The 12,271-nt window shown below is 42.8% G+C and overlaps 1 protein-coding gene across 6 annotated transcripts in view; it reads left to right on the top strand.

The window, feature by feature from the left end:
• EPN2 (epsin 2) overlaps positions 1-12,015 on the top strand; it is a 58,429-nt gene extending 46,414 nt beyond the window's left edge. For 4 of the 6 annotated variants that reach the window (XM_034783295.1, XM_034783296.1, XM_034783294.1 and 1 more), the window contains 3 exons: positions 2,595-2,687; positions 3,720-3,935; positions 7,897-12,015. In XM_034783295.1, the coding sequence (XP_034639186.1) occupies positions 2,595-2,687; positions 3,720-3,935; positions 7,897-8,234 (647 nt within the window). In that variant the 3' untranslated portion in view covers positions 8,235-12,015. Of the gene's footprint in view, positions 1-1,940; positions 2,036-2,594; positions 2,688-3,715; positions 3,936-7,896 lie in introns of those variants that run through there. The other 2 variants (XR_004647370.1, XR_004647371.1) reach the window with 2 other exon arrangements.
• The last annotated feature ends 256 nt before the right edge of the window (positions 12,016-12,271 follow it).

Raw genomic sequence — 12,271 nt, 5'->3', positions numbered from 1 at the left:
TATGTTTTGGGTGCCCAGGGCAGCCGGCAGAGAGGTAAATCATTGTGGGGTGGGGGCGGGACTGGGGAAGACACTGCTGGTGGCTCCTACCCTGTGCCAGGCTCAGCTGCTATTTCCGGCTGGGCTGGGGGAGACGGGACTTCCTCTTCCCCTGCACAGCATCCAGGGCTGGGTCAGACCCACCCCCAGATTTCTCCCCTGGCTGTAGGAAGCTCTGCAAACTCCTCCTTCCTCTCCACCCCCCCTGCTTCCTGCACCCATCACTCCTCAGTTGCAGGGGGAGGGGTCGCTATACAGGGAGTTGCTCCCCCATCCGTCCAATCTCTGTGCATCCGGATCCCCTCATACTCTGACCTGCCTGCCAAGTCTTCCCCCTCCCCCCGACCCAGAACCCCATCCTACTGCACTTGGATCCCAACCCCACTAAGCCCCAGTCCCCCACCATCTGGACACCCCCCACTGAGCCTCCCACACCCAGCCCTCCTTCCCCCCCCCTCCGCTGAGCCCCAACCACCTTCACCTGGACCCCCCCCCTGCAGAATCCCATTACCTTTGGACCCAGAATCCACCAAAAAGCCCAGGTGCATCCAGATGCACCCCTGCACCCGGATCACCCACTGAGCCGCCCACACCCAGATTGGCCTACACAGAATCCTCTCAACCCACACCTGGATTCCCCCCACACTAAGCCCCTCTGCACTTGGATCCTGCCTTGCTGAGCCTGCCTGCCCACACCTGGTGCATCTGGCATGGCGGGGCAGGGCCCTGGGGTGTTTCTGGGTCAGGCCCAGGCCTTGTGCTGTGTAAGGGTTGGTTGCAGCCTCACCGCTGAGTCCGTGTCCCAGGGCGAAGCTGCACAGTGATCTCCCACCTCTGTGCAGCAAGTGGCCTGTGCTCCCCAATGCCATGCTGGAGTCTCCACATTCATTTGACAAAATTTGCAGAATTCTAAAATATTGTGTGCAGAATTTTTAATTGTTTGGCACGGAATGCCCTCAGGAGTATATCACAGACTTTAGAACAGACAGTTCAGTGCCATTATTTTGAGACAGAGCATTGCATTTGTGTGGTCTTTTCTCCAGACTCCTTTCCACATCCTCTCCAGTCTTTACTTTATGTACACCTGCCACCCAGTTCAGCCATGCACCTGTGACTGCCCTGCTGCCATTGGCCCTCTCTTTAATTAGCTAAACATGTAATTTCCAAAAAACAGAGTATTAAAACAATTTGAAAGCTTCAAAGCTACTGACATTTTCAATGTGGTGACTTGCTGTGCAGAAAGATGTCTCTGTAGATGTAAACTGTTCAGAGTTTGATTAGCATCTGGTGTTCTGAGGAGGAGGTTTTCAAAGGCGCAAATGGGAGTTTGGTGCTTACCTGCCTTTGAAACACTCCCTCTGTATCTTCTTATGTAATGAAGTGCAGAAGATGCTGCTGCAACTCCTTGCCGTATGCCTTGTGACTCTTACTGCTCCCAATAACCATAATAGCAGGGTGGTTTTGGATTGGTGCCATGACTTTCTGTGCCAAATGAATTCTTTGCAATCATTCATCTCTGTACATTTTATAATGAACTAAGGATGTGTAGTGTGGAATGATGTCAAGATCGTGTCTAATCTAGCTTTTTATGGGCAAAGGAAAACGGAATGTTTTAGAAATGATTCTGTAAAATTCATGAGACTAAAGGTATTTTATAACTTCCTCTTTTGCTGGAGATAAATAACATTTGCAATACAGAATCTTTACTTGCATTCTGTCTTCATGTTTTATTTCTGTGAGTTAATTGCCTCGAAGTGTCATTGTAATGATTCAAAATGTAATGAAGCTTAATGCTAACTGACTGTTTAAAAAGTGACTTTCAAATTCCAACCCTGTTAGGTTTGGGGTAATATGATTACTCTTTATTTACTTAGGTTTTTTTCCCTTCCTTTTTGCTAAAGGTGTTTCCACATCTAGTGAATGTGTCTTCTTCACTGATTGCAGAGTAAAGCTAGGCTCCCCTTTGCTTAGCACTCTAGCGCCTTATCTACGCCAGGTACTGAGCACATCTTTTCTGTTGCCCTCCCAGTCCCTTTAATCTGTGAAACAAGAAGCTGAATTTGGGAATCAAGTATGGCCACACTTACATTCCATTTTGCTTGTTATCACTGGCTTCTATCCATGCTTCTAATTCCAGTACTACATGGAATTTGTGATGCCCGTCACCACAGCATCTGGATGCACCACTTGATTGCACAGCTGGTTAATATATATGCTACCTTCTATATTGGGCAGTAAAATCACTGACCATCTCCACTGCACCTAAAGACACATAACTACATGTGCCTTGAAGGCCCTCCATACTGAAAAGTCAGAGGAAGATTATACTGTAGGTGAGGGCCAAATACTGAAAATGCACTGCTACTAGTCATAAAGAGTTTGGTCTGGGGTAATGACAGCAGAAGCACCCCAGCTGAACCTTAATGGCCATGATAGGACACAGAGGGAAATGTTTCTCAAGTAATGTGAGTGGTTTCGAAATTGCTTTTAATAGCACTGGACATAATGCAGTTGAAGATCTATTAATGACAGGTGTCGTTTGTTCTCCTGAACAGGAAGCACATCGTTCGACCTTTTCAGTAATTTGAATGGTACAGTTAAAGATGACTTCTCTGAATTTGACAACCTTCGAAATTCCAAAAAAACAGGTACGGATCAAATGAATACTTGGCAAACAGGCAGTTTTTTTGGTAATCTTAGTTTTTTAAACCAACTGTTTAATCTTTTTATGACAGAAACAAAATCCACCTTTCACAGTGGATAAGTTCAAACTGGGGAGTACTTAAAACTTGTTGCCATTTTTATAGCTAGTGTAACAATAAAATCCAGTTGTTACCATCGTGTAGTCTGACCTCCAGGTAGCACAGGCCATACAACTTCATCGTGTTACCCCTGTATTGAGCCCAATAACTTCTGCTTAACTAAACCATATCTTCAGCCTGAGTTTCGGGTGACTGGGTAAAGGCCATGGTAGGAGGCAAGGAGACAAAGTAACTTGAGTGATGGTTTGTCAGATAGACATGCAAACACTTGTATTCAACAATAGGGAAAGAATAACTGAAAGTTCACTTTTGTGGAAGTTTGTATTTCACCTAATGAAAATGAAACTGCTAGACTTCAAAAATGTAAATGCTTTGTGACTATGTACCTCTTTATAAGGGGCACCTTCTGTAAGATTGGTGACATAGCTCAATGTTGGCCCAAGTCCCTCTTTTTTTAAAAGAAATCTGTTAATTGATGAATGGCTAACACTGAATGAACAAATATACCAAGATGATAGTTCAGAGGCCACAGTTCTGATGCTCATGAATATCTTCTCCCTAGAGGCTATTCATTCGTGTCTGTATCACAGCACACTAAAGGAGGATATCAAGGTCAGTTGTGTAGAAGCTTTATTTATATTACACTGCAGTTGTAATTCTACTGTTCTACACTTAGGACTTAATATATTTAACAACCTGCTAAAAGTGTAAAACATACTGGGCAATTTAAACAAAATTATAGTATAAAATCAGATTTAAGAGTATATTTTTAGTGGTAGAATGAAATCACTTGCTTCCTTCATCAGACTTTTTTTTGCATGATTATAATACATAGTGAACAGACAGATAACTGGTTTTAGTAAATTGTAGCATTTAGCATTGTAAACCTAACAGATTGTTCTTGACTTTTTGTTACAGCCGAGTCCGGTTCCACTTTGTCATCCCAGCATAGTGGTACAACAAGTCCTGATCTCTTTGATTCTCAGTCCACGAACATGACATCAAGCAAACAAAGTGCAGCTCGGAAAACCCCAGAGTCTTTCTTGGGGCCCAATGCAGCTTTGGTGAATTTGGATTCATTGGTGTCTAAGCCACCACAGCCTGTTCCGTCATTGAATCCGTTCTTAGCTCCAGGTATGTCTCAATACATCCCTTTCCAATATCTAACTTTGTTTATATCTTGTCTTCCAAATTTGTTCTTGTAGAAGAAACCCTACTCACCTCTGGTGCACATAGCGCAATCTAAGTCTTGTACTTCCTGGCTTGCTTGCCATCCTAGACTAGTTTGGCCAGCAGGATTTGCTCTGTTGCAATTAGGAGGGAAAGGTAGCATGGTCTTGTGGAAAGATAATGGATTGATACATGGAAGGATTTGGGTTCTATTCCTGGCTCTGCTGTTTTAACCCCTGGTGTAGACAGCGCTACGTCAGTGGGAGGGCATCCCACATTGACATAGGTACTGCCTCTCGTGGAGATGGATTAACTATGCCGACAAGAGAAGCTCTCCTCTTGGCGTACAGTAAAACCTCAAAGATACGAACACCACAGTTACAGACTGACCGGTCAACCAGACACCATGTGAAACTGGACATAACCAGTCGGGCAACAGTGGAGACTAAAAAAAAAAAAAAAAAAGCAAATACTGTACTGTGCCTGTATTGTATCTTAAAGGTAGGCACATCTGAGCTGCCTGTCCCCACCCCTACCCCGAACCCCACACACAGGGGACCCACTTACAGCTAGGAGTTGAAGATGCTGAGATTCGCAGGCAAAGCTGTGAGTCATAGAATATCAGGGTTGGAAGGGACCTCAGGAGGTCATCTAGTCCAACCCCCTGCTCAAAGCAGGACCAATTCCCAACTAAATCATCTCAGCCAGGGCTTTGTCAAGCCGGGCCTTAAAAACCTCCAAGGAAGGAGATTCCAGCACTTCCCTAGGTAACCCCTTCCAGTGCTTCACCGCCCTCCTAGTGACATAGTGTTTCCTAATATCCAACCTAGACCTCCCCCACTGCAACTTGAGACCATTGCTCCTTGTTCTGTCATCTGCCACCACTGAGACCAGCTGAGCTCCATCCTCTTTGGAACTCTCCTTCAGGTAGTTGAAAGCAGCTATCAAATCCCCCCTCATTCTTCTCTTCTGGAGACTAAACAATCCCAGTTCCCTCAGCCTCTCCTCATAAGTCATGTTCTCCAGCCCCCTAATCATTTTTGTTGCTCTCTGCTGGACTCTTTCCAATTTTTCCACATCCTTCTTGTAGTGTGGGGCCCAAAACTGGACACAATACTCCAGATGAGGCCTCACCAATGTCGAATAGAGGGGAACGATCACGTCCCTCGATCTGCTGGCAATGCCCCTACTTATACAGCCCAAAATGCCGTTAGCCTTCTTGGTAACAAGAGCACACTGTTGACTCATATCCAGCTTCTCGTCCACTGTGACCCCTAGGTCCTTTTCTGCAGAACTGCTACCTAGCCATTCGGTCCCTAGTCTGTAGCAGTGCATGGGATTCTTCCATCCTAAGTGCAGGACTCTGCACTTGTCCTTGTTGAACCTCGTCAGGTTTTATTTATTTATTTATTTATTTATTTATTTTGGCCCAATCCTCTAATTTGTCTAGGTCCCCCTGTATCCTATCCCTACCCTCCAGTGTATCTACCACGCCTCTCAGTTTAGTGTCATCTGCAAACTTGCTGAGGGTGCAGTCCACGCCATCCTCCAGATCATTAATAAAGATATTAAACAAAACCGGCCCCAGGACCGACCCTTGGGGCACTCTGCTTGAAACCGGCTGCCAATTAGACATGGAGCCATTGATCACTACCCGTTGAGCTCGACGATCTAGCCAGCTTTCTATCCAGCTTACAGTCCATTCATCCAACCAACCCATACTTCTTTAACTTGGCAGCAAGAATACTGTGGGAGACCGTATCAAAAGCTTTGCTAAAGTCAAGGAATAACACATCCACTGCTTTCCCCTCATCCACAGAGCCAGTTATCTCATCATAGAAGGCAATTAGGTTAGTCAGGTATGACTTGCCCTTGGTGAATCCATGCTGACTGTTCCTGATCACTTTCCTCTCCTCTAAGTGTTTCATAATTGATTCCTTGAGGACCTGCTCCATGATTTTTCCAGGGACTGAGGTGAGGCTGACTGGCCTGTAGTTCCCCGGATCCTCCTTCTTCCCTTTTTTAAAGATGGGCACTACATTAGCCTTTTTCCAGTCATCCGGGACCTCCCCTTTTCTCCATGAGTTTTTAAAGATGATGGCCAATGGCTCCGCAATCACATCCGCCAACTCCTCTAGCCCCCTCGGATGCAGCGCATCCGGCCCCATGGACTTGTGCTCCTCCAGTTTTTCTAAGGCAGCGGGAGCAGAAGCAACACTGGGGTCTGCACTGCTTTCCTGTAAGCTATGGATACTGTTTTCACACCCCCTCCCCTGGCTGGGGGGAGTAGGGGGTTGGGAGGCTGTTTTTGCCCACCCCCACCCCCTCCAGGAGCGGGACATGCTGTTTTTCACCTCCACCCCATCCTCACCCCAGTTGGGAGGAGGACACGCCCTGAAATAAGTTGCCTGCAGGGAAGATGCCTAGCTGCCTCTGGAACCTGGCCTGAAGTGTGAACTGCTGGAGCTGTGTCTTGTTTAGAGTGACGAACGTTTCCAAGTTACGGACACCCTTCGTTCCCGAGGTTCTGCTGTAGCAGCGTTGTCACTGACGCGCTGTAGTGGCAGTATTCTAAGTGTAGACCTGACCGTAAGCTCTTCTGATGATTTCACCATCAGCCTTCTCGCTACAGAATCTGTTTTTGTCTTCAGGGTCTCCCCCCTGCCCTGGTTCCATTCTCCAGGAAATTTTATTGAAGACGTGGGAAATGACTGTTTTCATTAATGCTGCCAGTAGTAACAAAGTGCAAACAAACTGTGCTAAGGGGAGGCGAAGCCTGGAAAAAACTTTCGTGCTCACTCCAGTCCACATTTCAGGAGGATGAGACAGTGCCATAAATAGGTCCTCCCTGAAATAACCTCATCTGATCAAAAAGAAACCCTGGGGGTACTTGGAAACTAATCTGCTATTGTAGCTCTCCTGCAAAAAGGCCTGTACTGTAGTAGCATTTCTGACTATTTATTTATGGTAAAGACTAAGTGGTGGTGCCACGGTAAACAAATAGAAAAAAACACACGAGAATCTTTATGTGCACTGAAATTTCTATACATGGTAACCCGGAGTGTGTTAAGATTATTTAAAACGGTGGTAATCTGTCTGAAAATATTTTTAAAAAAATATTTGTTTATGAAATTCCTTAAAAGATTGGGGAAAACAGAATGAACAATGTTTCTGAGCAGCTTAGCACTATTCAGCAACAGGAAGTCTCCATATCTGTCAAGTTTACGAGAGGTCACTGAGCCATCCAAATAAGTCTAAACAGCTATGTAAAGAATGTATATTGTTGGCAGTGGATCAAAGCCTTTGAATGTTGGGAAAGTTCTTTGCTTTTCCCAGCTTTACTGTAATTCGGAACTGGCTTGTTTACATTATGAATTCCTGACCGATCTCGGAGCCAAATACCTGAACAGCTTCTAAACCGGAGTGAAATGGCTGAAATCTTGGGAGCAGAGGGAGGGAGAACAAATTTACAGTAGCCGAAGTGCAATAATCGAATAAAAATAACCTGCAATTATCTGTTGCAGTATAGCCTCCGAATGTCCTGTTCAGGCACGCTCCTGATTGATTGAATTCAGACTCTGTTTGTACAGCTCGTCTCACAGAAAATGGAAAACTACCCATCGGTGTTGTGGTATTCTGCTGGCATTCATACAGATCTGGTGGGACAAATGATCATTAGATATCCACTGAAGTAAATGGAATTTGTGCCACTGAGAGACACATGTGGCCCAGTATATGTCAAGGGTCGTGTAAAAGAGATTTTCATTAGAAGTGGCGTTTGTTCTTTTGGGGTTATTTTTTTGTGTGTGGGGGGGAGGGAGAGGGAAGTATTGTGTAACTCTGCCTTATCTGTATATGTACATGGCATGCCTGCAAAACCTTGACCTCTTTGGAGCTTCATTCTTTTTTTCTCTTTTCAAATTAGGGACAGCTACAGCACCAACTCCAATCAACCCCTTCCAAGTGAATCAGCCCCAGCCCCTCACACTAAATCAGATGAGAGCAAGTCCCGTGATGGGCACAAGTCCTTCTTTTAATGCTGTGCCAGCAATGAGCATGGAGCCAATACCTCTGTCTTCCATGGCACCAGTGGCTGTGGGAATGGCGCCGTTACCAGCTATGGGCACCATGGCATCTATCACTCGAATGGGCCAGGGGATGAACATGAGCATTGCAGGATCAATGACCCAGCCTCTTCACAGTACGGGAATTCCTCCATCGGCATCCCAGCCCACAAATACAACTAACCCTTTCCTCCTATAAAGACCCAATCAAAGGAACTTCCTTTTCATGTTTCCAAGCTGAAGTCTTTGGGGAAAAACGAACAGGATCTGCTTGGACTGAATGACGTGTAAGCGACTTGGAAGTAGATTTTCAGTTTACAGTTACGAACTTTGAAGAGTTGTCTATACTTACCAGTTAATCTAAATCTAGTCTTTGCTACAGATGGTACCTTACTTTGGCTTGTTGAGCATTACATGAAATGTCAGACTTTTCGCCAAAGTTAGATTATGTCCATTTTGTTACTTTGTAACCATTTCAATACACTTTCTAGGGAGAACCTGCCATTTTAAACTCCGTTTGCTATTTTGTAGGTGTCAGATGATGTGCTGGATCCTAAAATTACTGTTCTCTACTGCTATCATTTCCCCTGTTCGTATGATAGACCTGAGACTCGGCGTGCTAGTGAATGGTTTTGCACATAACTATATACAGTTCTAGACTGTTGGTTCACCCATAGTCCTTATTCTTAGAAGAGAGCGCAGAAGGCCGGTTTTACGCATTAAGCATTGCAACACAAAATCTCACCGCTTTATCGGCGGTTTGACTGAGAAAGCAAGCCTGTCTCGAAAGGAAAAAAAAGTTGAAGAAAATTCTCAAGTTGTCAAGTATAACGTGTGCTGTTGTATGCAGTGTTGAATTTGTACACTACTATCTAAGGACTATAAAGGAACTTCCTGTGAGTGGCATGCTGCACTCGTGCTCAATGAGTGTTCTGCTCTGTGCTTGTCCAGTAGTGACTCCGTTTGGAAGTGATTGTGTGTATTTTATTTTTATTTGACTTACAATGTAAGATGAAAGAAAAACAAAATACAGTGGGACAACTTTGAATTCAGTTTCACCAGGGCAAGCTTTAAAACTAATTCAGGCTTAACCTTGCTATATGCATTTACTCTTGTACACTTTTGCACATATTTTGTTTTTAGTACAGTTTCATGTTTGAGTTTGCAGAATAACCTAATAGTCTTCTTTTTTTTTTTTTTGCTAATTTTTATAATGTGGTTCTTATTTAACTGTCTAGTTTTGATAGACTTTTATCAGGTCAGGCTGAAAAATTAAGATATTGGCCAATGTCATTTTTATGGTTGAATGCCCTCCTTTTATTTATGGTTTTAGCTCTTTGTTTCTGTAAAGAAAATTTAAAAGGGAAGTTTAACACTAAAATATTTTATTTTTGAATTAAGACTTTGTAATGAAATTTAAAACAAATTCTCGTGACTAATTACTTTTTAGAGGAAATGAATTTGAACATATTACTTAAGACTACATTTAGAAAACACTAATGCTGCCTTTTCTTTAATTCCCTCCCCATTGTCTGATAATTACCAAAATGGACGAACTGCTGCCCTCTTTAAGAAAATCATGAGGCTGTTTTTCTTTTGTAATAGTGACTTCTTGAAACTTTAAAAATTTTAAATCTATGAAAGTGGCTCATTAATTAAAAAAAAAATCCGATTACAGGTGCACTCCATGTCAATGACTGGTTCCATTTACAACTGTTAATTTAAACTGAACTAGACAGTTTTAACTCGCATGGATTCATCAGCTCTAAACCGTGCACAGGTTTCAGTCAGTGTTACTGGTATAAACCTGACCTTCTCGAAGATGGCAACATTTTAAAAGCTCTGCTTTCACATGGTATGCAGACATACACCGGACACATTTAGGGGAATGTCTAGAGCTTGTAACTTCTTCAATTGGGGCATCTCTGCATATGAACTGATGTATTTTTTGGTAGCCTTTCCCTGGATTACAAAAAAGCTGAAACAAATTAATGACATTCTGGTGTAATGATACTGTGGATTGTAACAGCCCCCATTAGTGTGCCATAAAAAGGAAGGATGGATTGGTGTGAGAGGACCTGGATTTCTATGCTTTTGCCAGAGTAAAACTGGCTGAAAAACCATCCTAACTAGGGTACAGTCACACATTTTAGATATGTACGTTGGAGTAGATCTCCTCGGTGTATGGAAAGCTAAATGCATGGGTGCTTCTATGCAGATTGTTCTGTCCTCTTGTTGCTATTGGGTTTACAAGTGGGATTCAGAATATTAACCTGCTCATATTTTATATAGGAGGAAAAATGACTGTCCACGCCCGGAAAGTCTTCAAAAACCAAATCATTCATGTTGTCTTTCAAAATAAGGAAGAAAAGACTTTTTGGACGTTATTAATCAATATAGGCCAGGAAGAGCATAATTATTGCTAGCAGTAGGCACTTTTACGGGTTGTGATATAAGCAAATAAAAAAAATCATTTCCAGTTGGTCTGTGGCAAGATCACTCCACTCCATGTTGTTTTCAGTTTAATTTTCTCAACTATGGAGTTAGTTCATTTGATATTTTCCCAGACTTTAGTCAGTCAGTTGCTTGTATGCGCAAAAAGTAAATGAGGTCATTATCCATTCAGCCAACAGGTTCTGACTGCAACCTCTGAAAGACTTTAGATGGCTTCATTTGGAGGCAGGATGGAGCTGGTCATACTTGTAATTCTTGTAAAACCCTCTGCAGCTGAGATTAATGAGCTATCCTCATGGAGTGATACACATTTACTATTGGCCTGGTAGGGAACTTACATGCCCTGGTTGAATGAAGCGCCTGAGTGGCAAATTGTAGATTTTACCAGCCCACTTTTGTAAGAGCGATGCTACTTTTTACATACATTGCACAAGAAACCATGACAAGGCACACCGTGTCTGAGCAGTGATAAGCGCGTCTCATGGTGCTACAGAGCACTCAGCCAAGGAAGCTAATGACCTTAAGATCCCCAGCCTGAAGTGTGTGTTGAGATACGAAATCAAATAAAAATGAGAACACGCAGCCGGTTTGGTAAATAACTTTTTGTTTCTTGGAGAGCAGGCATACCTGTGTCTGCAAAGATCTCATGCATACCGGTGGCATATAAACAACAGTGAAAGGTTGTTTCTGCCCTTGCCAATCAAAGCATCGGTTGTGTCCAGAATGTTAAATCCATTTCATGGTCATATTCTGAATAGTGGTTAAACTGATTTTCTTTCTTTCTTTCTTTCTTTCTTTCTTTCCTTTTTTGATGGAGCACATCGTGTGTACCTGATCTCATTCACACTCTCATTTCTCCACACCCCCCCTTCTCTCCCAGATAATACGGTGCTTTTGATTTAAAATGTTAGTATCCCAAAATAGCCTTACTGGTCAAATTGACCAAAGATAAGTAGTGTTAATTATTTTGTAAAAGCATCTTGGTATAATTTTAAGCCCCAAAATAAGCTCAGTTATTTATTCAGTTTTATACTATGTAAAAACTAAAATGTCTTGAGGGGACCGGGAAGGGAGACCATAGTGGATTGTACTGTTTACAGTCTCTTTGAAGTCCCGTAGCTAAGACCGCTTTTGTTATCCATCTTCCCTTTACTGTTGCCGTTTCTAATGTGTACTGTACGTATTAATATTGCACAAATTGTGGAGAAATAGACGGTTTATTTTTCACAGCAGAATCTCACAAAACTCGCTTTCTTTACAAGTGTTACAATTGAAATATTTACCAAACTGTTTTCATAATACTGGGAGCACGCTGCTTTTTATGAATTTGTGCTGACTATTGACATTATTTACTGTATAAATATAATTTATCATTTGTACTATTGTATCATAATATTCTGTATCTTCGTGTCATTTTTTCCCCCTAGCGACGTCACACAAATGTGATATTTAATAATGCCATCAGAGCAGTGGAAAGACAAGGGGTTTGTAGGTGACTGGTCAGAATTAAAATTGTATTGCTTATATCCTAGAGTTGCGTTCCTTTTCTACTCAAGTGTAGCATTCGCATCCTATTTAAAAGGGATACATTTTTAAAAGGATGTAATTTTAGGATGTGCTCCAGTATTCATGGAAGTCAATGGGTTGGAGCTGACCTTGAAAGGCCTAAGGTAAAAATCCAGATCCCAAGCTAAATCGAACAATGGTTTAGAGTAATAGTTCTGAGATTTGTGAGTCTGGCTTCCCTTGCAGGTTTTGGTCTCTCTCATGGTCAGAAGCAGC

The sequence above is a fragment of the Trachemys scripta genome, chromosome 10, assembly GCF_013100865.1.
Source record: "Trachemys scripta elegans isolate TJP31775 chromosome 10, CAS_Tse_1.0, whole genome shotgun sequence".
Taxonomy (NCBI): Eukaryota; Metazoa; Chordata; order Testudines; family Emydidae; genus Trachemys; species Trachemys scripta.
This window is presented reverse-complemented; position numbering and strand designations above follow the sequence as displayed.